The sequence below is a fragment of the Arvicanthis niloticus genome, chromosome 14, assembly GCF_011762505.2.
Source record: "Arvicanthis niloticus isolate mArvNil1 chromosome 14, mArvNil1.pat.X, whole genome shotgun sequence".
NCBI lineage: Eukaryota > Metazoa > Chordata > Mammalia > Rodentia > Muridae > Arvicanthis > Arvicanthis niloticus.
Genome location: NC_047671.1, coordinates 35,277,320 through 35,303,788, shown reverse-complemented (window position 1 = coordinate 35,303,788; position 26,469 = coordinate 35,277,320). Strand labels below are relative to the sequence as shown.

General features: G+C 44.1%; 1 protein-coding gene across 1 annotated transcript in view; it reads left to right on the top strand.

The window, feature by feature from the left end:
* The first annotated feature begins 24,500 nt into the window (after nt 1-24,500).
* The window catches only part of Snx24 (sorting nexin 24), a 141,883-nt gene continuing 139,914 nt past the window's right edge, over nt 24,501-26,469 (top strand). The window contains exon 1 of the mRNA XM_034518104.2: nt 24,501-25,068. Within this exon, the coding sequence (XP_034373995.1) occupies nt 25,009-25,068 (60 nt within the window). The 5' untranslated portion in view covers nt 24,501-25,008. The remainder of the gene's footprint in view (nt 25,069-26,469) is intronic.

Sequence of the window (26,469 nt, the reverse complement as noted above, 5' to 3'; positions counted from 1 at the left end):
TCCATACCCGTCTACATCTGCTATATTTAAAACAAATTTTTTAAAAAGTATAAATAAAGGACTGTAGAGATGGCTCATCGATCAAGAGCGCTGGCTACTGTTCAAGAGGACCTGCATTTGCTCTCCAGTACCCAGGTTGGGCAGCTCCAGGGGGATCCAACACACCATGACACAAATATATAAATTAATAAGAGTGGGCTCTTGAATATCTCATTTTCATCTAAGCTATTCAAACTTCAATATAACTAAAAACATTTTAGAAGTTTTCTGTACATGTGTAAGTGTAGGTGATTTGACTTGAGAATTGGATCCAGGAGTAGTAGCACACACCTGCAATTAAAGCACACAGAGGCAGGAAGACTTGCTTCAAGTTCGAAGCCAGACCCAATCTACCATCCCATCTCCCTCCACTTAAAAAAATTTAATTAAAAATTTCTCGTTCCAGATTTCTAAAGGATTACAGGAACTTTCATATTTCTGCCTCAAAGTTGTGACTGAGCTAAATGGCAATCTGATTTCTCTTGTCTTTGTCCCCTATATGGGTGGTTATGGGCTTATCTGCGTCAAGGAGACAGCACATACATAGTAACTATAGACAGGCTGAGCAAGCTCCACCCATTTGAACTAGAGTGGCTGTGAGAAGGGAAAATGACACCTCTAGAAAGGAAGCCGTATCACCAGCTTAGGGTCATGAAGACATTTTTAGATCTGATATTCACTAGTTAACATGGTGAAATTTTAAAACACTTTTGATTCTTAGGAGGGGACTAGAGAGAGGACTCATTGCTGAAGTGTTTGGCACTACTCCACAGATCCAAAGTCACTTCCCAGCACCCATATCACATAGTCCACAACTGCCTAGAACTCCAGCATCAGGGATCTGAGAGTCTTTTCTGGACTCCTGGTGCCCTCACTTACACATGTACACATAATTTTAATCAATTTAAAGAAATGTGTATGACAGGGCTTGCACATGGCTCACAGTTTGCTGCTCTTACAGATTCAATTCCCAGCACCCACATGGTGGCTCAAAACCATCAGTAACTCTAACTCCATGGGATCTGACACTCTCTCTGGCCTCCTGGGGCACCAGGCAAGTGTATGGTGTACAAACATATATATATATATATATATATATATATATATATATATATATATATATATGTGTGTGTGTGTGTGTGTGTGTGTGTGTGTGTGTGTGTGTGTGTGTGTGTATATATATATATATATATATATATATATATATATATATATATATATAATAGATATAGGCAAAAAAGTGAAAACAGGTAAGATTATGATTTAATCCAGAACTCCAAAATATTTTAATATATGTCCCAGTATAGTGAATGTTATTGAGATATTTTGTTGTCTTCTGTTGTGTGTTTTGCTACCCCGCCTAAACTCCAGGAATGGACCACTCTACCAATCCCCGACCAGAGAATATTGGATCCTTGGATGAAAACACAGACACACACAGTCTCCTGCATCACTTTTTTTTGAAACCTAGTGTATATTTTAAATTATAATGACATCTTTAGTCATAGCTTCTCAGTTATCACATGTGACTGTTGGCTGGTGTGGATAGCATGGCCTTAGACAAAGTCTATAGGAATAACAATGCATCAGGGAGTTTATTTTCCAACCTAAATCTCTCAAAGAAACTGCACATAAAGGAACTCCAGGTTATCCTCCAGTCAGGTGCAATTAGGTGCAAGATTTTATAGCTTTTGTGTGTGCATGACTAGGTACTTGATAGCTGCTGTGAATAAGGAATGGCCAGAAGGAGATATAGGCTGCCCAGTTCTAATTACAGATAAGCTGATCTGGACCTTAAATCGTGGCTGGACTCTATGCTTCCTATTGAATTTGTATGCTAACCATGTGAGACGTGTTTGTTCTTGATGTGTGGTAAGCCGTTCAAGATTCCTATTGTAATTGTCAAACGTTCTAGGACCCAGAACCTGTTTCTTCACACTGTTGCTTCAGAAGCTGCTAAGAATAGATGACTGTAGACAATGGGGAAGTTGTGGCTTGCCAGGTCATTTTTCAATGCATGTGGAATTTAAAACACTTATTTTCCTTTTTTTATTACATTACATTCAGTAGAAGACAAATAGTCTTGAGATATTTTTCTCAATTGGGAAAAACAGGGAGTTCTTAATTAAAGACAAATCCAGTTGAAACTACCCTCTTGATTTTGGTTTGTGACAGGGCCTCACTCTTCAGCCCATTCTGGCCTGAAACTCACTGTGTAACCCAGGACAGCATCACACTTAAACTCAAGGTAATCCTCCTGCCTCAGCCTCTTCATATCTGAGATTACAGGTATGTACCACTATACCTGAGTTTACCTACTTGTTAATCAACAGATATTATTTTTATAATGTCAGCTAATATAACTATTACTATTAACATAACATAAACTACTTTAAAGAAATACTTTGAAGGGGAGAATGTTCGATTTTAAACTTATATATGTAACTTTAATAAAAACTAAATACAAACTTATCTACTTGCTTTCTTATTGCTCCATAGTTGAGTCATTTGATTTTAGTCTATATTTATTCTAGTTCTCTACTCCCAGTGTTCTCACTGTACATATATGCAGTGTGTGTTTATGGCTGAACATGTATGTATGTACATGTTAGACAGTAAGATCTTAAACTAAACTTTGGGTTGTAAATTTCAGTTAGAAATATTTCTCAGTAACTAAATAAGAAAGGAAAGACAGGAAAGGGTCTGGAGATCTCTAGATAGACAGATCTCTGCTCACTTAGATCGTTCAGTCTGTGTGTAGCTCACATCACATTTGTGTGTCCTGACTGCCTGGACTAGCCTATATATTTCTTAAGGAATGATGAGGCTCTTGTTTCTTGTAGAGTACAGTGTGTTACAGCCCAAACAATGTAATAGAATGGCTTGGAGCACAGTCTGGGGGTGAGGGGGATGGGGGACTAGAGAGATAGCTCAGCAGTTATGAGTATTTCATGTGCTTACAAAGGACCCATTTCTCAATATCCAGCTCTTGAAGCTCACAACTGCCTTTAATTCCAACTCCAGGGCACATGATGCATTCTTTTGGCTTACACACACACACACACACACACACACACACACACACACAGAGAGAGAGAGAGAGAAAGAGAGAGAGAGAGAGAGAGAGAGAGAGAGAGAGAGAGAGAGAGAGAAGTAAAACATAGGTAACATGAAACCCAGATAGTCAAATCCTGCTTTATGGATCTATATAGAGCTTGAACAAGTTCTGTATTTCTTAAGACTTAACAGTCTTTTCAGCTGTTAAATGGGAAGCTTACCTAGCTGATAGGAATGCTGTAGCAATAGCAAATACTTACTATTTCTTAGTACACATCCAGCAGTATTTACTGATTACTTAACCCCAGTCTGAACAAAGCACACCCGAATTGTTATTAGTTCAACCATTTTTAGCCCTTCAAAACAAAGAGCCTATGTATGGTTGATTAGAGAACTGTGCTGGTTAGTTTATGTCAACTTGACACAAACCTAGACATTTCTGGGAAGAGAGAATATCAATTGAGAGATTGCATCCATCAAACTGTCCTATTGGCATGTCTGTAGGACATTTTCTTGATGACTGATTGATGTAGGAGGACCAGCCTATTGTACACAGTGCCATCCCTGCCTGGATAGGTGGTCCTAGGCTGTATATGAGAGCGAGCTGAGAAAGCCCCAGGGACAAAGCAGTAAGCTGTGTTCCTCTGCGGTATCTGCTTCAGTTTTTGCCTTCAGGTTCCCACCCTCAGTGATGGCAACTTCTGTAACACAAAGTATAAGCCAATTAAACCCATTCTTCCAAGAGTTGTTTTTGGTTATGGTTCTTTGTCACAGCAATAGAAAGTACACTACGCCAGAAACCAACAGGGTTCCATCCCAGAACAGTCTACCCAAAAGATCTGCAATGTGGGTGTCCTCAGGCCAGGAAATCAGGTGTGAAAAAATGCTTGTGGTCAAAACCATTTTCTAGCCATTTAGTAAAAGTTTAGAACTACCACCACTCAAAAAAAAAAAAAAAAAAAAAAAAAAACCCAAAAACAAACAAACAAACAAAAAAAACCTCCAATGTGCTTAAGGAACACTGTCAGTGGATCTTTAAAGAAATCTGGAGTCAGCCTAATTGGGGAGATCTGTAGTCCCAGTCAATCCAGAGATGAAAACATGACTACCATAGGTTCAAGGCAAGCCTGGACAACTAGGCCTATTTCAAGGTAAAAGAGGACTCAGAATGTAGGTTCTGTAGATAGTTGCCTAGCAAGTGTGCAGCCCTAGGTTCGGAGCCAAAGACGGGCAAGAGAAATGGAGGTAATTGTTTAGGAGAACAACCTATTTTATACACAAACAGTGGAAGAGCTTTGACTATATTGTAGACTAAGGGGAACAGCAGTCAGTGAGGGAAACGGGCAGGTGAGAGGCTCTAATGGCAGCAGTCATGCAGACAGGACTGCTGAGGCTGAAACAACATCCTAGCTTGTAGCAGGAAATGGAAATAAAAGTATTTTTTTCAGCCATTCATTTTGCAGCCCACATGACTTGAAGGGACAACATAAACCTCATTTGTCTCCATTTTAGAAGCAGGTATGGGCTTCAAAAGGAAAGTCGTCAGTCCCAGGAACCAGGCCACAAGTCACCAGCTCCAGGAACAAACCATTAATTCCAGGAACAAGGTCATAAAACCTCTTTCCCAAAGAACAGCCTAGAGATAACCACAGGATTGGGAAAATATCTGATCTCATGATGGGCCATCTGTGCTGGGAAGCCTTATATGGTTTTGGTATCTCATCCTATAGCCAAACATTCATCACACAGGAATGCAATCTGCTGACCGACCACCACCAGGGCACAAGCCAATCAGAAACCAACCCATGTAATTTCCCTGGCATCCACCAGTGAAGATTTAGATTACTTAACCCTAGCTAAAATTCCCTATAAAAAGGCCTGTGTGCCTTTTGTCAGAGGTAGCCATTGTGATAAATGGTAGGCCCCTGCATGCTAGATTTCTGTAGAATAAATGCTCTTTACTTTTGCATACTATTTGAGTCTGGGGCATGACATCATTTGACAGCAATCTTGAACCATTACATGTGGGGGGCTCATCTGGGATTGCTGGAGAGCTCCACCCTCAAATAATTGATCATTTCAGAGAAACTTTGCTCCTCAGCAGTTGGTAAGTTTAGAGCTCTCCATGGTCTGTGTCTGTTTTTCTATCTAAAAGCAATCTGGAGGGTGAGAGACAAAACAGATATGTATTTTGTCATCCAGCCAGAGGGTGTGGAGGATACTTCTGACTCCCTACCAGGAGAAGGAAAACTTAACTGTTCTCATCTGATTTCTGAACTGGCTGCAGGTTTCAGTTTCTTTCCTGCATGGAGGGAGAGACTTTACCATACAGCCTTTTTTTGTTGTTTTCTTTTGTTTTTCCAGAAACATCTTTCTGTGTCTGTTTGTCCTTGATGTTCCTATCTTCTTTCTATGCAAGCTTCGAAACTAATGTTTGATTTTAGCCATGGGCCAGACCCAGACCACCTCACTAGAATTGTTCCTGGACCACTTCAAGAATTTATGCCAAGTAGCAGATGATTCCTAGACTCGTTGTCCATCCTGGGCGATTATCCATCTTTTGCAGAAATGAATGGCCCACCTTCAGGGTTGGATGGCCAGAAGAAGGAACTTTCCATCTCTCCACTGTCTACAGGGTCAAAGTGGTGGACTATGAGAACATAGGGCACCCCAACCAGGTCCCATACATCACCATCTGGTATTACCTGGTGGAGAGACCTCTGTCCTGGTTGAAACCTTTCATTTTGCCAGCCTCACTACATCCTGCAATCCACCCTGTCTGGTAGTGTTACCCCTCCCCATCCCCAAGCCTATCCTCTTCCCCTGGTCACCATGGAGGAGGAGAACCTCATACCCACTCCTTATGTCCTAGTGCTGGACAACCACTTATGGTGGCAGGAGAGGAGGAGAACTCTGATCCTGACAGATCCCATCCTACACCCAGGCTTGTGCAGCCAGGGCAGACTTGACTGTGGCCCTGCCCTTGAGGACTATGGGCCCCCAGATGCTCAAGGGAGACAATTCATGACCTACTTGTCATTTGCCAGTAATGATCTTTACAATTGAGAGTTGCAGAACACCCCATTTTTGGCCATCAACTCTCATAGCTCTCTTAGATTCAGTCATGTTGACTTACCAGCCCACCTGGGATGACTGTCAGCATCTGCCCAGGTCCACTTCATGTCAGAAGAGAGGATCTTAGGTGCTGCCTGGAAATTGATCCTGGGGGTAAACAGCTTGCCTATCAAAGTTCAGGTGGACACTGACACAGCTTTCCCTTTGGCTTGGCCCAACTGGGATTATAACTCTGCTGAAAGTTAGGAGAGGCTCTGGATTTACTGCAAGATTCTTATGGGAACCCTCTGAGAGCCCACTGGGTGGCCCACAAATTTATCCAAGGTAAGTCAGGTTATTGAAGGGAAAAGCAAGAGTCCCAGGGGATTCCTGGAGAGACTCTTGGAGGCCTGCTGCACTTACACCCCCTAAATTCTGAGGCTAGGGAAAACCAATCAGCTGTAAATGTGGCCTCTGTTAGTCAAGCAGCCCCTGATATTTGGAAGCCCAAAATCTTAGAATAAGAGGAACTCAATGACTGAGGGAGTTGGGGCTCAACTCCCCTTCATGAGCCCTGGATAACCCTAAAGGTGGAGGAAAAATGAATAGACTTTCTGGTCAACACTGAGGCCCAACATTCAGTACTGAAAGAGCCATTAGGACCCTTATCATGGGTAAAGGGGATGTTAGCCTCCAAGCCCTATGATGGACTACCCAAAGAAAAGTAGAATTTGGAATGGGACGGGTAACCCATTCATTCCTGGTCCATCATGGATGCCCCTACTCCCTCCTGGGGTGAGATTTACTCACAAAAATGGGAGCCTAGATGCACTTCAACTCTGAAGGGGTAGACATACTAGATCAGAACGGCCCCATCCACATCCTGACTCTGGCCCTTGATGAGGAATACAAACTGATTCCCCAGTCTCTCCCTGTCACAGGAGATGACACTTTATTCAACCAACTCTGCTTTGAGATCCCAGTTGTCTGGGCAGATGTCCCAATCAGGTAGGACTGCCCCATCTTCAAGCCCCAATTCTGATCCAGCTGAAAGCTGAGGCTAGCCTAGCCCAGATCAGGCAATATCCTAGGCATAGAGGGGCAAAAATTGACATAACACAGCATATCAACAGACTCTGGGCCGGGCGGTGGTGGCGCACGCCTTTAATCTCAGCACTTGGGTGGCAGAGGCAGGTGGATTTCTGAGTTTGAGGCCAGCCTGGTCTACAGAGTGCGTTCCAGGATAGCCAGGGCTATACAGAGAAACCCTGTCTCAAAAAAAACAAAAACAAAAAAACAACAAAAACAAAAACAAACAAACAAAAAAAAAAAAAACCAGCCTCTGGGACTCAGGGATCCTGCTCCCCTGTCAGTCACCCTGGAACACCTCTCTACTTCCTGTTTAAAAACCCCACTCCAATGATTATCAACCAGTACAGGATCTGAGGGAAGCCAACATAAAGGTGGAGGACATCCATCCTATTGTCCCAAACCCTTCTACTCTACTGAGCATCTTGCCCCCAGAGTAGGCTATCTATTCAGTGCTTGACCTGGAGAATGCCTTCTTCAGCTTGCCTGACATTGTAGAGTCAACCCATGTTTGCCTTTGAATGGCAAGATCCAGAGAAGGGCTTCAATGGACAACTGACCTAGACTCGCCTGCCCTAGGGTTCAAGAACTCATCCACCATCTTTGATGAGACCTGAGCCCACCTTCACATAAGTCTGCTTCACTATGTAGATTCCTTCTTCTTGTGACCGCTACTGAAGAGAAATGTAAGAAGACCACCTGAGACCTACTCCAAGAACTGAGCTGGCTGGGGTACCAAGTGTCTGCCAAGAAAGCCCCACTCTGCAGCCCTGAAATTGCCTATGTGGGGCACATACTCAAGTGAGGACAATGGATGCTGCCATAGGCCTGGATGCAAACTATCCTCAATAACCCAACCCCAACTACAAGAAGGCAAGCGTAGGTGTTTCTGGGATCGGCCGGGTTCTGTAGGCTGTGGGTGCTAGGGTTCACTGAAATAACAAAGGCCCTATATGAAGCCAGCAGTGGGCATGGGAATACTTTTGAATGAACCACTGAAATGAACAAAGCCTTTAAGACTCTGAAGTAGGCCTTATTACAGGCCCCTGCTCTGGCCTCCCAGACATCCACAAGCCCTTTCATTTGTATGTGGACAAAAATAAAGGAATAGCAAAGGGAGTGCTGACTTGAACCTTAGGGCCCTGGAAAAGACCATTGGCATATCTATTAAAAAAAAATGACCTGGTGTCCCAGGCTTGGCCAGCTTGCCTTCCAATAGTGGTGGCCACAGCTCTCCTGGTCAAAGACACTAACAAAATAACCATGGGCCAAGAGCTTGTCATCATTATCCTGCATGCCATCAAAAGTACACTAAAAAATCCACCCAATCGATGGCTTTCAAATGCCAGACTAACCCACTTCCAGGTTCTGTTGTTGAATCCCAGAGGGTAAGATATAGCCTGTCTTCAGCCCTGAACCAAGCCACCTGACCCTTCCCATAGTTCTGAGCCACGTACAGAACATCCAGCCTGATTTGACAGCTATCCCATGGCCAGATGCAGAAAGGATCTACTACACGGACCGGAGCAGTTTCATCCAGGGAGGAACAAGGTATGCAGGAGCAGCAGTGGTGGACTTGCATTCTGTCATATGGGCCTCAACAGTACCACCTGAGACTTCAGCCCAAAGGGCTGAATTGATAATCCTATTACAGGCCATAAAGTTAGCCAAGGGGGTTATTGCCAACATCTACACAGACAGCAGATATGCCTTTGCTACTGCCCATGTACATGAGGCTGTTTATAAGGAGAGGGCATTACTGACTGCAGAAGGGAAGACTATTAAAAACAAGGAAGAAATCCTAGCATCATTAGCCCAATGGCTACCCCTCAAAGTTGCCATCATACGTTGTCCAGGATACCAAAAGGGAACTTTGTTGAGGGGAGCACAGGGAAATAGACTAGCTGATAAGGCAGCAAGAGAAGCAGCCATGAGGCCCATGGCACCTACTCAGGTGGCCATAGTCCCCCAGGGCTCCTTTCTGATCCTGATTATACCGCTGAAGATAAAAAGGACCAAGCCCAGTGTCAAGGCTTATACAGAAAAGATGGATGGCTGCATACTGCCAAAGGGTGCACTATGTTACCTAGAAACTTTGCTAGTCACCTAATTCACCAGATTCATCAGGCCATGCATCCGGGGTAGAGATAATTAAAAGAATTACTTCACAGAGCTAAGTATAAAATATTCAGAGTAGGAGATTTAATAGATCAGATAGTTGCAAGCTGCCCCACTTGTCAGGTTGTAAATTCTTGCGGCACAAAGACCTTGGAACTAGGATCAGAGGACAATGCCCTGGAGCCAACTGGGAAGTAGATTTCACAGAAATAAAACCAGGGAAATATGGCTACTCTCTGTAGATACTTTCTCAGGTTGGGTGGAAGCATACTCTACCAAAAAGGAACCACCAACCTCATGAGAAAGAAACTTCTAAAAGATATATCCCTAGGAATGGTCTACATTCCTTGATTGGGTCAGACAATGGACCAACCTTCATTTCTCAGGTAACACAGTCTCTTATTCATGTCTTGAGGACCAACTGGAAATTATATTGTGCATACTGACCCCACAGTTCAGGACAAATGGAGAAGATGAATCAGACCCTGAACAAGGCCTTAACTAAAGTAACCCTTGAAATTATTAGTGACTGAGTATCTCTCATACCTTTTGCCCAATACAGGGCTAGGAATAATGCTCCCTATACTCAAGGTCTAAGCCCTTTGGAGATATTTTATGGAAGACCCCCTCCTCTGCTACCTATTTTGCAGTCTGACATTCTGGCCAAATATGACCAAAATAAGTTCCTGGGATCTTTGGAAGCCCTCCATCGGGCTCAAACGCAGCTCTGACCTGCCTTTATGAGTTTGCCCCCTTCCCGAACCCCCATTGCTTTGAACCACGTGACAAAGTCTGGATAAAGAGGCAAACCACAAAACCCTAGAGCCTTGCTGAAAGGGGTCTCACACAGTGATTCTCAACACCCCCGTGGCTGTGCAGATAGACAGCATCCAGACTTGAATACATCACAAGCATGTCAAACCAGCAGGGCACGAGATCACTACAGCTGAAACATTGATGGGAACAATTTCCAGACTACTACAAACCTGAGGCCAGCACAGGACTGTGGCGATCTGTTGCCCACCCACAAGGTCCACTCAAGGTAAGAATTTTTAAAAATCTGCCTCAGACTCACCCTTCTGTGCCCTATACAATGGTGGGTCCCAGTAGGTGTCCAAAGGGCTCCATCTGCCTGCTTTTCATACTTACTCTGTTCAGAGATCGGATTTCTGTGGACATAAATCTTCACCAAGCTCTTACTACCAAATAGATACTTCGAGGTCCTATGATACTGAGATACTGAGAGAACCCCATGAAATGTAAGGAGAAAGGTACAGACTTGACTGGCTTTTTTTTTTTTTTTTTTTTTTTTTTTTTTTTTTTTTTTTTTTTTTTTTTTTTTTCTACCACTTTTCTTGTTTTCAACATAGACCTTTGCGTTCTGGCTGGATACATATGGAAGGATTCGGGTCCAAGAGGTAAACCCTGTTCCTTATATCAGGAACTGCACAATGCTGGGGCAATTTAGGGGAAGGATTGGGAAGAATGGAGATTCGCAACCATCCAAATCTATGTATGTACAGGGACAAATGACTGTGGGACTTGCGGTGGTATTCAATGTTTCTTCTCACAGCCATAAATGGGGCAGTGAGGCCAATGCCCTATGGGTACAAAATAATCAGGATCTTATCCAGATATAGAGACAATAAACTCAGTACCGGGAAGATTGGTGGGCTTGATGTGGGAAGGAACCCCATCTCCATCTCAATAACAGAGAAGGGACAAAAGAGCAGAGGAGGAGAGGCTGGGGCTTAATGGTATATCACGGTCATAATAGGGAAATATGCTTTCAGATTCAAAAACAAATAGTCCTGTCTGAATGACCCCATAGCTATAGAACCTGTGATCCTGGCAATGCCAATACCCATCCCAAAAACCACAACATCAGCCTCTGTTCCAGATCCCTCATCCCTTATGAACTCAGTCTCACCCCTGTCATTACTCAGCTCCCTAGGGCCTTCAACACATTCCTTCTGTTTAAACTAAACTTTACCTTCAATTTTATGAACTCTACCACTAACCTCACTAGAGAAGATTGTTGGCTCTGTCTGGACCCCAGGCCCCCATACTATACTGGCTGGGCTACCACAGGAAATTTGTCAATACCCCTAAAAAGCCTGCCAAGGTGTTCCTTGGGAAGGTTTCTGGTTCTCATCCTTCAAGCCATAACTGGAAAGGGACTATGTGTAATATGAAAAGGCAGAAGACTAAATAGCTTCCCTTATCTTAAATGTCTTTGCAATCAGACCCTTACCATAGAAGGCAGCAACTCCTACCTCATGCCCCACAATGGAACTTAAACCTTAAAATTTCCAGCGTAACTGTTCTGGTTACCCTTTTTCCTCATCTCTACTTCTCCTTCAGAACCTACATGGTGATAGCTCTGGGTTATCACATGGAAAGATGAGATATTGAAGCCTCAGCAATTCTACTTATGGTGTGTTTAGGGTCTGGCATAGCTGTGGGAATTGGTACTGCTGCTACAGACATTATCAAAGGGGATCAGACTCAAGACCTAAGTAATCTTATAGACTCAGCTCAATTAGAAAAGTTTATCCATCAGTTAGATCAGTCACTAGACTCAATAGCTGAAGTAGTACTACAAGATAAAAGGGATTAGACTTACTCTTCCTGCAACAGGGAGGGCTCTGCCAAGCCCCAGGAGAGCAATGCTGTCTCTACAAAAAAACCTCGGGCATTATCAGAGATAGCCTGGCCATGGTCTGTCAGAGACTAGAGGACAGACAGACTAGGGCTAAACTCAGACAACAGAATCAAGCTGGTATGAGTCATTATTTTCTCGGTACCCCTGGCTGACCACATTAATATCAGCAGGCTAGTCCTGCTCTTACTAACTGTTGTCACCCATGGACCTTGTGTGGGTAATGCCCTGGTCAAATTTGTATGACAATAAATCTCTATGGTCCAATGGATGATTCTTAAGCAGCAATGCCAGCTCCTGGAGACATCTCAACGATTCAAAATGGAGCCTTACTCAAGGAGGGAATGAAAGGATGACATAAACCCCACTAGTCTCCATTTTAGGACCAAGCCTGATGTCAAAGGGAAAGTCATCAGTCCCAGGAACCAGGTCATAATTCACCAGCTCCAGGAACAGACCAAAATTCTAGGAACAAGGTCATAAAACCTCTCTCCCAAAGAACAGCCTGGAGATAACACAGGAATGGGAAATATCTTATCTCAAGATGAGCCATCTGTGCTGGGAAGCCTTATATGATTTGGGCATCTCATCCTATGGCTAAATGTTCATGACATAGGAATGCAATTTGCTGATGGACCACCTGGACATAAGCCAATCAGAAACCAACCCGTGTAACTTCCCTGGCATCTACCAATGAAGATTTAGATTGCTTAACCCTGTGGGGCCTAACACAAGGTCTAATCTCCATTCCACCTTCACCCTTCAGTCATGTACACAGATGGATGGCAATACAGGCCCCAGGCCCTAGAGAGATTTACATACTAATAAGGTACCTGAAGGCCAGAGGGTGGAGCCAGTTAAGCATTCCTCCCCAGTCCCTCCCTTCTCTTCCCCTCCCTATTTAACTCAGGTCTGCCGTGGGTTTTAGGGGGGAGCACATCCAGATCCATCTATCATCCGCCATGATAAACCAGTTTTGGAAATCTAAGGACTTCCATGTGTGCTGGGGCTGTGCTGTGAGGAACCTTGGAGAAGCCTTTAGTTAGTGAGCAGCTGGGCCTAACTTCCAGCTGGAGGAACCTGGGGTGTTCCCAGCCAACTACCCACATCGTGTCAGGAGGAACCCTGGTTTCCCCAGCCATTTTTTTCCCCCACATAACCCTAGCTAAAATTCCCCTAGTTCCCTATAAAAAGGCATGTATGCCTTTTGTTAGGGGTCACCATTTTGATGAATGGTAGACCACTGTATGTTGGATTTTGCAGAATGAACATTCTTTGCTTTTGCATACTATTTGAGTCTGGGTATCATTCTGGGTGATTATTGGACCTTATAAACTGCTGTATAAACATAATGTCTAAGAAAAGGCTAGAGAATTAAGGTGCATGGAAACTTCTCCACAAAAGAAATGTATTCCTCTGAGTAAAGGAAAGGGAAGGCATACTTGGAAAAGTGTAGGAATTCAAACCTGAAAGATTTTATTGTCTTAGTGAAGCAAGAGATGACTCCATTACCAGAGATCTCAAAAAAGAACACCAGTTACCAAAACATCGAACAACAGGCATTTAGGAAAAGATAGAGATAAGAGAGAACAATGGATGAATAATGAGTATTAGAGTTTGGAAATCATGAGCTTACAGTGAAGTTGCACCAGCAGGCAGAGGCAGTAGGATCTCTGTGAGTTCAAGGCCAGCCTGGTCTGCATGGGGAGTTCCAGGAAAGCCAGGGCTATACAGGGAGGCCCTTTCTCAAACAGCAACAAAAATACAATGGACCCAACACACACTCACAAAAATACCATTTTCTTCAACTATAAGAAAGCAGGATGTAAAACATTGTTGAATTTATTTGGCATTTTGGACTGTTGGTGAGTGTGAAAGAATGTTAAGTGGGGAATATAGGTTAAGAACACTGAGAAAAGAGGACTAGGGACAGAACTCAGTGGTGGAGTTCTTGCCTTCAAAGCCCTTGGTTCAACTCCAATACCAGGCAGGAAAAGGGGAATGGATAAAACAAAGTGTATATCCCTAGTGGCCATCAGATCGGGATCAAGGCCTGGCTATATGAGCCCTTCATCCAAGAAATAGAAAGGAAGACTACATTGCCTGGTGCAACGGGACATACTTGTCATCCCAACATGCCAGAGGCAGAGGCAGGATGATCACAGGTCTAGCCTGGTCTGCACAGTGAATCATGTAGGGCTGCACAGTGAGGTCTGTTTCAACAAGTTCAAACTAATGTAATCCAAGACCCAAGCCAGCACTGCAGAAGACACAGAGATTCTACACACAGAAGGTGTCAATCTATAGAAAAGAGGAAAGAACACATTTCCTGAGAGGACAACATGCAGGTGAGCAGCAAGCTTGCTTGCTTTCCAACCCATCCCACTTAGCCCAGAGCACCCAGAACCCTAGCTGCTTCTGGAATACAAGGGCAGCTTAGCTATGCTGGCTTTAGGGCCTCCCTGGAGGGGAGACTGCTGAGATTCTGAAGGTGTGGGTGGGGTCGTTCGCTTTGCTAGTTGGAAGGGAACTTTCTTTCCACACACAAGGGAGCCATGACCCATAGAAATAAAATAGTGTCCCCACTGGGAGAAGTGCAGAATAGCAGGTAGCCCAGGTCCCAAATACTTCGCACAGCTGGCCCAGTGCCTAGTACCTGGGCCCCCAGCTTGTAGTTGAGAACTTCCTAGACTTTAGACTGGACCTCCTGAATTTTGTGAGCTTTTTGCCCAAGGGAAGTAAAGGTAAGGCTAAGATTGATGTAATAGGAATGTCTGCTAAGTGTCTGGTCTTCTTCATGTGGCCTCTGCCGGACAAACCCTACGGTAAGGCCTGCAGGCCTGTGCTTGTGCTGTGGAAGCAAAGGTTCAGCTGAGGAGAGAGAATGAGATTATAAACGAGACATGATGGCAAAATCCTCCAGTCTCAGCAGAGCAGGGGGGGCGGGGGGGGCTGAGGTGGGAGGACTGCCAGTCTGAGGCTAGCCTGGACTGTAATGAGATTCCAGCTCAAAAAGGAAGGGAAGGGGGTGGGGATTGTTGAGAAGGTGCCAGGAGAAGAGGAAAGGAGGGGAGAGAAGACCAGACCTCTGACAGGGCTGGCTGGAGGCCTCAGTGCTGTGTCCCTGGCAGTTCCCCAGAGGCCGTTGCTTCACAAGTACATGTGTCCAAACAGACTTCTTGCTGTAGAACATTTTTGATATCTGGAAAATGAAGTACTGGAGGAGATGAAGCTAGTCTGGCTTGTGCTGGTGGGTGTGCAGTGATGTCATTACAACTGGGTGTGGTGGCATATGCCCTTAATCACAGCAGTTGAGAGGCAAAGGTAGGCAGCTCTCTCTGAGTTCTAGGCCAGCCTGAGCTACATATGGAGTTCAAAAGACAACAAAGATTTCTGAGTTCGAGGCCAGCCTGGTCTACAGAGTGAGTTCCAGGACAGCCAGAGTTACACAGAGAAACCCTGTCTCAAAAAAAAAACCAAAAAAAAAAAAAAAAAAAAAAAAAAAAAGACTAGCAGGTACGGTTGCTCAGGCCTGTAATCCCAGCACCCAAGAGACTAATGTAGAGGGACTGCCACAAATATGAGACCAGAGTGGGCTATATAAGGAGATATAGAACAAGACTCTGTTAGAAACAAAACAAAAGGTACAGGATTAAGGAACAAGATACAACTATCTGTTGTCTCCGAATATACAAACCTCACTGGCAATGACTCATAGAGAAATTGTGTGATAAACGGTGTTAATACGTTTGCTAAGTAAATGGAAGCCTAAAGCTAGCTTGTGTAGTTATTCTTATAATGGACAGAATAAACTTCAAGCCAAAATTAATCCACAGAGACAAAGAGGGCATGTATTAATAATATAGGGAAAATCTACTTTGCTGGATATAGAATACTTGTGAGTATACAGGCACTGAATTTTGAGTGTCCTAGTTACATAAACACAGCCAGACATAAAAGAACAGACAGGTCCTAATATAATAATAGTGGGTGATGTCAGTAGCTTATACTAACCATTAGTAGGTCATCCAAACTGACAAAGAAACATCAACATTATTTTATATAATAGATCAAATAGATGTAATATGTGTTTGCAGAATAATTCTTCTAACATCTGCAACATGCACATTCTTCTCATCGGGAACTTTCTCTAGAATTACCACATGCCAATGACATGGCTTGGGTATCCATGTGGTGGGTAGACCAAGGCAGGCAGCAGTTGGGAGTCAGTGCTTAGAGCCGCTGACTGGGGTGGATCCAGATACCTATCGGGGCTGCTGCCAAAGGCAGCCAGCCATTAATGAGGCTGCACAGGAGACTTTTTTCTGAGGGAACAAAGCTCAATTACTGGGTCTGGCACGCCCTGTGACCAGTGGAAAACTGTGAGCTCTTTTAACTCCTTGGGGCCGATGAAAAAGAGAAGGAAAGAGAGAAAATTCACACACACACACACACACACACACACACACACACACAGTGGATGAAATGAAAGGCAGAGTCCAATAACTTCATACACACAAATATACATGCATACATACATACATACATACACACACATGCATACATGCATACAGACCTACACTCAGACATACACACATTCATACACACACAGAATGGCTAGAGCAAAGCTCCAGCAAGTAGGCTCTAAGCATTCCACACATATATACATAAATATACACACAATTGGTGGATGGAAGGAACCATATTCCAACCTTCACTCACACAAACTTTACACATACACACATAGTTGGTGGATGGGAGAGACAATGTTCCAGCTACACCATGCCTTATTCTTTCTTCTGTAGCTTATACATCCCAGCAAAATCTTTCAAGGAGAATACAATTAAAATGTGATTACGTTTTAGTTTTCTTCTAGTAAATGATTATGACAAAACAATGTGTTTTTCCAATATCTTTACAAGAAATAACATTGTGCAGTGCGAGTAAAGAAAACATTATTCTAAAAAATCCGCCTACATTCATAACCAAGCAACTTTATTAACAAAGATTAACAAAGTGTGAGCAAGCAAGTCAGTTTCCTCAGCCAGTTTCTCCTCCTGGCAGGCAGAAATTTGCGGTTACAAAGAAAGGATTAATTATTTTATTATTTATCTTTAAAAGTAATTTTTAAAAGAATCTTAAAAGAATCACAAATCTAAACTTTTATATAAAATCATTCATATCTACCTTAAATCCTCAAAATGAATATCTCCTCATCAGCAATTCTTAATGAATCATATCAGGAAGCTGAGGGCAGATATGGGTATAAGAAATCAGTCATCCTCCATCTGTACATGTAGGGGAGGATGGCCTTGTTGGTCATAGGAAGGAGAGGAGGGAGATCTTTGGTCCCATGAAGGCTGAACACTGAGTGGGGGGGGGGAATCTGAGGGTGGGGAGGTGGGAGTGGGGGGTAGGTGGGGGCACACCCTCATAGAAGCAGGAGGAGGGGGGATGGGATAAGGGGTTCCTGGGTGGTGGAAGGAATGGGGTAAGGGGATAAAATTTGAAATGTAAATATTATATCCAATAAAAAAGGAGAAGAAAAAAAAAGAAAAGCTGTTAGAACCAACATCTTTAATAAAATGTCAGCCCTCTTAAAAAAATTATCTTGATACTAAAATTTATTTTGAGAATTGTATATTGCAGAATACACAGCCTTGGTGTATCTACTCATCAAGCAAGCTGAGCAGACCTGCTCAAACCTCTGAGGTCCTGGAATTCCACCTGGATGCAGTAAAAACACAGCGTCAGAGGCTTATCAATTTATTCTTCCCCCCACCCCTCTTCTAATATCTCAATGCCTGTAATCAGCTTGAAGAAGTTAATGAAGAGTCAGTGCCCCTATTCCCTGGGCTTGGGGACTAAGGTGGTTAATATTGGGCTGTCTTTCTAGGGAAAAGTAGTGGTTTTGTGGGAATAGGGAGGATTAGCTAGGATTTACTGCATAGCCATAACCTATTGGTAGAAATCTGTATAATTATTATCAAGATGAAGTTATAATTTCTTAAATGGTACAAAATTTACTTTGATTTCAAATTTAAGGTTTTCATTGGTACGAGCTTCTTATTGACATAAAAGTGAGATGAATATTGATATTCTCATAGGCATTGTGTCTGTATAACACATTTAGGAATACAAGGCCTAGACCCAGTCCTTTTTAAACTTTTTCAACTGATTTGAGGTGGTTAGCCTGTGAGTTAAGGGACGATAGCAAATCCATGGCTTGGAGTTTATTGTTAGGGTGTTTTCTATATTTTATTTAGAAATAAATATTTTATTTGGAAATAGCTGAGTGGAGTTAACAGACAACAGTCCAGATAGCCTTACATGGATAGTTGGTTTTCAAAATGTCAGAAGTCCACAGAATTGACGTTACAAACATTTCTGTATTAACGTTCATTTTGATTAGAGACCTGTCTGCTCCTGACAGCTTCCTGTCTTGGATTCTAAGAAGAAATTGAGCATCTTTGGAGTTACTCCAGTTGTGGTGAGACAGCCACTAGGCAAGAATTGCCTCTTTCCATCTACAGACAAATTACTGTCCAGAAAAGAACACACTTGCAGAATAGTCGACTGATTATATCTGCCTAGACAGAGTAATCAGCCCTTAGTAATTCTGCATCACTAAGTTCTGTCAGATGATCCTGGGCCAGAAGGCTGAAGATCAGATGCTCCAATGTTTTGTAGTATAGGGAGTGTCCAGGTGTTCAGCAGTCTCTATAAATTGGCTAAGTTTTAAAAGCTATGCTTTGTGCTTCCCATAATTTTAGTTAACTCAGTCATTCTGGAATTCTGATGGGGTTGAAAACGTATAGTCTCATAGCCAATCCTGGCTATTTACTTTGAGAGAAAAGATTTGAGAGGATGGTTTTCAGCTGACATTCATTCTAAAGCCAAGAAAAAAGCCAGGTTCAGAACAAAGTGTTTTAGTTAGGAGAGATGACAGAGGTTCTGGTTAGTTAACAAAATGATGAACTGGGTATTAGGACTATCTTGTACCTCACTGGTACAAATTGGCATAATTTATGCTTTAATTGTATTTTGAGAGAAAAGTTTTAACAGGAAGGGTGATATGTAGGAGGAGCTAAGGTGGGAAGAGTACTGAGAGGAAGAGAAGGAGTAAGGAGAGGAGGAGGAGAGGAGAAGCTAGGTGACGAGAGAGAGAAAGAGGGGGGATATGGAGGCAGATGTTCACGTGTCTCCACCAGTCAAAGATAGTTGATATATCTAGGTTGGGTATTGGGTTACACTTCTGATTGAGCATTACCAAACTTATAAAGCCTTTGATTAACATTTTTAAAAAGTGTATAAAAGCAAAAAGGAAAAGGGGGCATGGGATAGGAGTTTTCTAGGGAGGGGAAATGGGGAAAGGGGATGGCATCTGAAATGTAAATAAAATATCCAATTAAAAAAAAAAGAAATCAGTCATCACCAGTCCAGCCTCAGTGAGACTCAACGTCAGCCAGTGCTGTCATTGTTCTTGTTCCCTGACCATAAAGGGCCCCTAGCTTAACTAATAAGCTGAACTTCATATTTTCCCCTAAGATTTTCTACATCAGAGCCATTACTAAAAACATCTCAACCTAGCTTCACTAAACAACTATTTTTCCAAATGTTTTCTAAGGCTGGTGGTCACTGCTGCCAATCTACATCTCTGAGTTCTTCTCTAGGGTGGTGATAACATCATTAATCGGCTCCAGCATCATTGCCTGAAAGAGATCAAGCATTAGACTGTGAATGCCAGAGACACTGTCCAGTGAGGGAATTGAAGCCCCTTAAAGTTTTCATATAATTCTTAAATTACAAAGGATATGAGGGCACCAAGCAGAGCATAACAGCATAAAGTCCTCAGGACACATAGTCCTCGGGGCTATGCCACAGGGAGGCCCACCCATGTGGTTGTCGTAACCCATGGGCCGTATTCCCTGAGTTCCAAAGTTAGCAATCGCATTTTAATATATTAAGCAAAAAAAAAAAAAAAAAAAAAAAAAAAATCAGAATAATCTCTTGCAATTTACTTGGTCAAGAATTAGAAAGCATCAGAAAATATACAAATACAGGGACACTTACCAAATCAGTTTTGAATGGAAGAAATCAGAGGAGAAACTTAAAACCTGCTCCAGTTAAATGAAAACAAGAGCACAACTTAGCATAGCAGTAGGAAATGGCAAAGGCAGTTCAAAGAGGAAAGTTTATAGCTGTGAGCACTTCTGTTCAAAACAGAGATGGGCTGGGAAGGTGGCTTGCCAGGGGTTAGAATACCTAGAGCCACAGAAAAGCCGGTAAGCCTGATGGCTGCCTCTAACCCAGAACACAGAAGGCAGAGACATGGCCGGAGCAAGTCGGCTAGCTAGATTAGTGAGCTCCAGAGACTCGGGAAACAAGACGGAGAGTGACTGAGGAAGACATCATACAGCAATACAACTTAAAATTTCCACATATGTGTGCACACATGCACATGCATGTATGTACCCACACTCAAATGAATGTGTAAGCACACCATACAAAAACATGCAAAAAAAAAAAAATCTGAGATGTCACATATAACTTAATGATGTACAAAAAACAAGCCAAAACCCAAAGTAGTAGATAGAACAAAATTATAAGGACCCATCAAGAAATTAAGGAATGAAAACTGAAAGAACAACACAAACCATAAGGGAAACAAAGAGAGCTAGTATTGTGTGTGTGTGGGGGGGGGGGGAGGGGAGCATTCACAAACCCTTGTTCAAATGAATTCAAAGAAATAATAAAATCAGAAACAAAAGAACAAATATTAGAAACAAAAAGGAGACATCAAGAGATACCAACAATCCCCCAGAGGTCATTAAGAAGTACTTGAGAACTGATATTCCAAAAATATGGGAAATCTGGAAATACTGGGTATTTCTTTAGACACATACAACCTACCAAAATTCAAGCAAGAGGAGCCAAGGTGAATGATCCATAGCACACAGTGTGGCTGAGCAGTAAGAGTTTCCCAACAGAGAATTCTATGATGCCTGAGGAAGAGCAAACACTAATGCTCCTCAAGCTGTTGTAAGGATTGGAAAGGAAAGGAAGAGAAGTAACAAAAACAACTACAGAAGGTTGATGTTTAATCTGTCGCTGTGTGTTGTAATGCTAAATTCTCTACCTGAAGGTCTAAGGCTAAATTCTCAGGGTTACAAGCTTTTGTTGTGCAAACCTTGTTCCTTAACATAAAACTATTGGTTAAATTAAACTGGCTACAGCCCATAACAGGAAGGATTAGAGGTAGGTAGGTAGGTTTGAGTTACCTGGTTGAGCGGTGGAGAAGAGGAGGAGAGTGAAGAGGAGGAAGCTGCCAGGAGAGAAGATGAACCATGAGCAAATGGCCAGGAGAAACATCAAGTATTTGGGGTACACCGCTGCTGGAGAGGTAGCCAGGCCAGCAGTTAGAAAAGTAGATTAGGAGTTAAGCCCCCCCCCCCCCCGCCCCGTGATGGTCAAAGCCAAATAAAATAACCATAATCAGGCTGGAGAGATGGCTTGGGTTAGGAGCACTGACTGCTTCTTGACTTGAGTTCAATCCCCAGCAACCACATGGTGGCCCACAACCATCTGTAATAGGATCCGATGTCCTCTTCTGGTGTACCTGAACACAGCTCCAGTGTACTCACGTACATAAAGTAAATACATAAATCTTTAAAAAAAAATATATACCCATAGCCTGAGGATCATTTATATTTAAGCTAGTTGGGAATAAGCATAAATTGGTTCTACTACAACAGAACTCTTGCCGCGAAAGAAAGATTTCTGCCCTGCAAGCCACGGAAGGCAGGTGTGGCTGGCCAAGCCTGTGGTCAGACCGTGGTACCAGGAGAACGAGACTTCAAGGTTATGCTAAGTGACACAGCTTCAGGATAACCTTGGCCACATCACCTCACCAAAGAAAGAAAAGGGGAATGTTTTCTGCTATCATTACCCTGATACCCAAACCAGATACAAACAAAAATATAGACCACTATCCCTGATGAGCAGAGATGCAAAAATTCTCCATAAAATACTTGCAAAAAGAATTGACTGCGATACATTTTTAAAAAGGTAATGCCCCACAATCTTGTTGCGGAGTAGAGAGGTAAGAGGAGCTTCTGGGAAGCTAGAACGGTTCAGCATATGCAAGCCAACAACTGATGAAACAGTAGTAGTCTCTGAGACAAATCACTTGGTCATTGTAATAGATATGGAGGCCTTTGATGTCCCTTCAGGATGCAAGCCCTGAATAAACAATGACCAGAAGAGACATAGCTCAACACAGGAAAGTCTACACAGCATAAACCTACAGACAACCTTAACGAAGTGGAGTCAAGTTGAATTCATTGGCTACAAAATTAAAGCAAAAGCCAAAAAAAAAGGTGGTGGTGGGGGAATAGATATTATTGCTCTTGGTAGCTAGAGGTATCCTGTGTATGGATGTCGGGGGTTACAAACCTATGATCCCTGTCACACAACAAGAGGGCAAGGCGAGAGGATTTTGAGTTTGACCCCAGCCTGGACTACATAGTGAGATCCTGTTTTAAAAAACAAACAGCTTCACTACAAAAACAAAAACCCTAAGACATCAAAAGGCAACCCACCCATTCCTGACTGTAAGTCCCACTGCAAAGTGCTGCCCAGGACACATCCTCACCCAGACATGAACCAGGACACAGCATGAATCAGAAACACTTCTCTACTCCACTAGTTTTGTCTAAGTATTTAGATTATGTAAGGCCTTCTAGAAAAATGCACCAGATACAGGACCACAGAAAAGTATTTTGGTTTGGTTTTGGTTTCTATTGCTGTTAAAAACAAAAACAAAAACAAAAACAAAAACAAAACCCATTATGATCAAAAGCAGCCTGGGGGCCGGGTGGTGGTGTCGCACGCCTTTAATCCCAGCACTTGGGAGGCAGAGGCAGGCGGATTTCTGAGTTCGAGGCCAGCCTGGTCTACAGAGTGAGTTCCAGGACAGCCAGGGCTACACAGAGAAACCCTGTCATGAAAAACATAAAAACAAACAAACAAAAAAAGCAGCCTGGGGAGAAAAGGGCTGATTTCAACTCATAGTTGTAAACCACCATGCAGGGAAGCCGTAACAGGAGCTCCAGGCAGGAACTGAATCAGATACCAAGACCAGGGAAGGTTGCTCCGCTCCCATGGCTCGGCCAGTTTGCTTTCTTCTTATACCAGCCAGGACCAACTGCCCAGAGCTGGTACTGCTTACATCAGTTAACAATAAGGGAAAATGCCCCCCCCCTTCTCTACTAGTAATCCGAGAGAGAGAGAGAGAGAGAGAGAGAGAGAGAGAGAGAGAGAGAGAGAGAGAGAGAGAGAGAGAGAGAGAGAGAGAGATATTCCTCTTCCCATTTGACTTGAGCTCCTGTCAAGTTGGCAAACATTAACCAGGGCAGGAAGTACTGTGTTCTCTCTCTCTCTCTCTCTCTCTCTCTCTCTCTCTCTCTCTCTCTCTCTCTCTCTCTCTCTGTTAGTCAGAGGTGCAATTGGTTCTCTCTTGCCACCATGTGGGTTCCAGGTATTGAATTTAGAGGGTCATCACGCTTGGCTGCAAGCACGTTTACCTACTGAGCCATATCGTTGGCTCTAATACTTTTTTTTTCCTTTTGGAGGAGGTCTCTGTAGCCCATGCAGTTGGGGAGGGGGGAGGGGGGAGGGGGACTTACAGATATCTACTTGCCTCAGTTTCCTTAGTTATGGAACTAAAGGCTAGGGGCCATCACACCCCACTGCTAACACAGTTTGTTGAGGGGGGGAGTTGGTGTGTTTGTTTGTTTGTTTGTTTGTTTTTAAGGCAATTTACTCTTGATTAGATTTTCTTGGAGGAGTGGGGCATTCTCTCTAAAATGTACCCTGGAGACAGAGAAATCACACCTTACAATGTGATACTTGCCAGGGGCCAAGGTAATCTAAGCAGTCTCTGAATCAGCAGGGGTCACGGGATTGTGGAATTCTATCAGGAAGTGAAGAGGCTACAGGTTAAGAGCTCAAGTCAGGTGGCTGGGCCAGGAGGATGCCTCTTCAGAGGAGGATGGAAAAGGACTTTTTAAAGTTCACAACAGGCAACTTTTAAAGCAAGAAGCCAGGCGACTTTCTCTATGATTTAGGGTTCATCTTCTATAGGGTTTAAGCTGCAATGCCCTCTGCTCGCAAAGGCAATGTAGGTTGAGTGTGACTGTTTACTTACTGCGCCCAGAAAGCCTCTGGCTGCTCAGTGTTGTTCTTGACAACCCACCACATCACATCTTAGTGCCCCACAAGTTACTTCTGCTCTAACCTAAGGACGAAACTTAGTTTCCTTGAGTAGCAATAACCAAGTTTCCTGAACTACTGAGGTTGTTTAAGCTCCAGCCAGAGGGGCAGGAACCTCTGGTCAGCACCAGGCTTGTAAGCAATCACCTCTTCCATCCCATCCAATCCACTTACTGTCTCTCTCAGAGGCAGTGAATGTCTTGGAACTAGAGCGCGCACCAGACACACACAGGCTGTGCGGTTCCATTCCCAGGCTGGGAAGGCTTAGCTGAACGGGGCCCCGCAGCACCAGAGCCCCGGTGAAAGTTGGCAGGGTTTGCCCGTCAGAACGAAAGCCGAAGCAAGCTGGGCAGCATCTGGAAGCGCCATCGTTTTCCCTCCTCCGCCGCCTCCCAGTCTCGGGTGGCGCCCCGCAGACCCTCGGAGCCCGCAGGGCTGGAGCGACCCGGGTGGCGCCCCGCGTGGCCGCGCACACCAGCCGATGCAGACTCCGGCCCGCAAGCCCCGCCTCCCGGGCCCAGCTGATCCCGCGCCGCCCTGCAGGCCCCACACCTCGGCCCCGCGGAGCCGCACGCCGTCCGCGCTCGCCAACCCCGCGCCGCCGACCTAGGTCCGGACCGCGCACCTCGGGCGGCGCGCGCGCCGGGAGGGGAGCGGGAGGCGGGGCGGCCTACGCGGTGCGGCGGAGCAGTAAGTGGCGCGGCCCCGCCGCGGCCATGGAGGTCTACATCCCGTCCTTTCGCCACGAGGACAGCGATCTGGAGCGCGGCTACACGGTAGGCCGATCCCCGCGGGTCCCCCGGTTGCAGCCCCCCCCTCCGCCGCCCGTGAGGTCGTCATGGAGACGGGTGCCCCTCCCCAGTGCGCGCCCCCCTGGGCTCCATCCCTTCCCCCTCCGCGGCCCGCGGCCTCGGGAGCTGTCGGGAGCCGGCCCGGCTGCCCTTTGCGTGCGGACTGAGAGGCTGTGTGCAGGTTCTTAATGGCTTGCAAGTTGTGTAAGGTTCGTTCAGATGGAGAACGTGTTACCAAAGATAAAATAAAATAAAAAAATAAAGGAAGAAAGAAAAAAGAAAACCCAACATTTTTGTGGCTGCTCATTAGCCAGGATAAAACATGGATTGATTTTTTTTAGATTTTTTTTTTTAATTTTAAGAGTTTGTTTCTTTTTAGTTCTGCAATGGCATGAAACGGCAAAATCAGGTGCTTTAACCTGAGCACATATCCTGTACTCAGAGTCGCCCAGAAATTGGAGACAGGTAGCTTGCTCAGAGCAGAAGCAATTGCAAAGACCAGCTCTGGACCCTTATAGGACCAAGTTAAATGAGTGAAGTGTTGGTTGCATGCCTAGTAAATTTCAGCTGCTCTATCCAGATAGCCATTGCGACCTGCAGAGATGCTTCAGATTGGCTGGAACTTGAAACAGTTTATTTGCAGCTGTTGGGAAATGGAATAGAAAGACCATGCCCCAGACAGACAAACTTAGTTTTTTCTCTTGTTGACTAGCAGCTGTATTTCTTTTTCTGTCGTTGCATTGGCCAGAGTTTCTTGTGAAATACCAAACAGTACTTGCTTGAGATGCGCTCTGCTGCTTGCTTCAGATGAGATGTTGAATAAGACCTTTGCTGTTAGTCTCAGTCAGTCTCTCTCCCTCTCTCTCTCTTTCTTTTCCTTCCTTCCTTCCTTCCTTCCTTCCTTCCTTCCTTCCTTCCTTCCTTCCTTCCTTCCTTCCCTATTCCCTGAGACAGTGATTCTCTGTGTATCCCTGGCTGACCTGGAACTCACTCTGTGTAGACCAGGCTGGCTTTGAACTCAGAGATCCACCTGCCTCTGCCTCCCTGAGTGCTGGGACTAAAGGTGTGTGGCCACCGCCACTGCCACCACCACCTCCACCTCCTGGCTAGAGTAGTCAGTCTTTAACAGACGCAAGGTGTGTCTTGCTGTTTCGAGGATAAGAATTAAGAATAGGTGTGCTACACAGTGTTCTCTTCAGGATCTGTGGGAGTATTTAAGTTTGGAGGAATACTAGCGGAGAGCAGCCTGGATGGATGTCGTCTTACTCACTCATGCATTGTCATCCTAGCACAGTGTGTTAACCCTTCTTCCTTCCTCTGAGCTATGTTAGTGTCTTGTGACAGTCTGTTTAAACCATTACGTTTTCAAAGTGGAAACTAAATCTC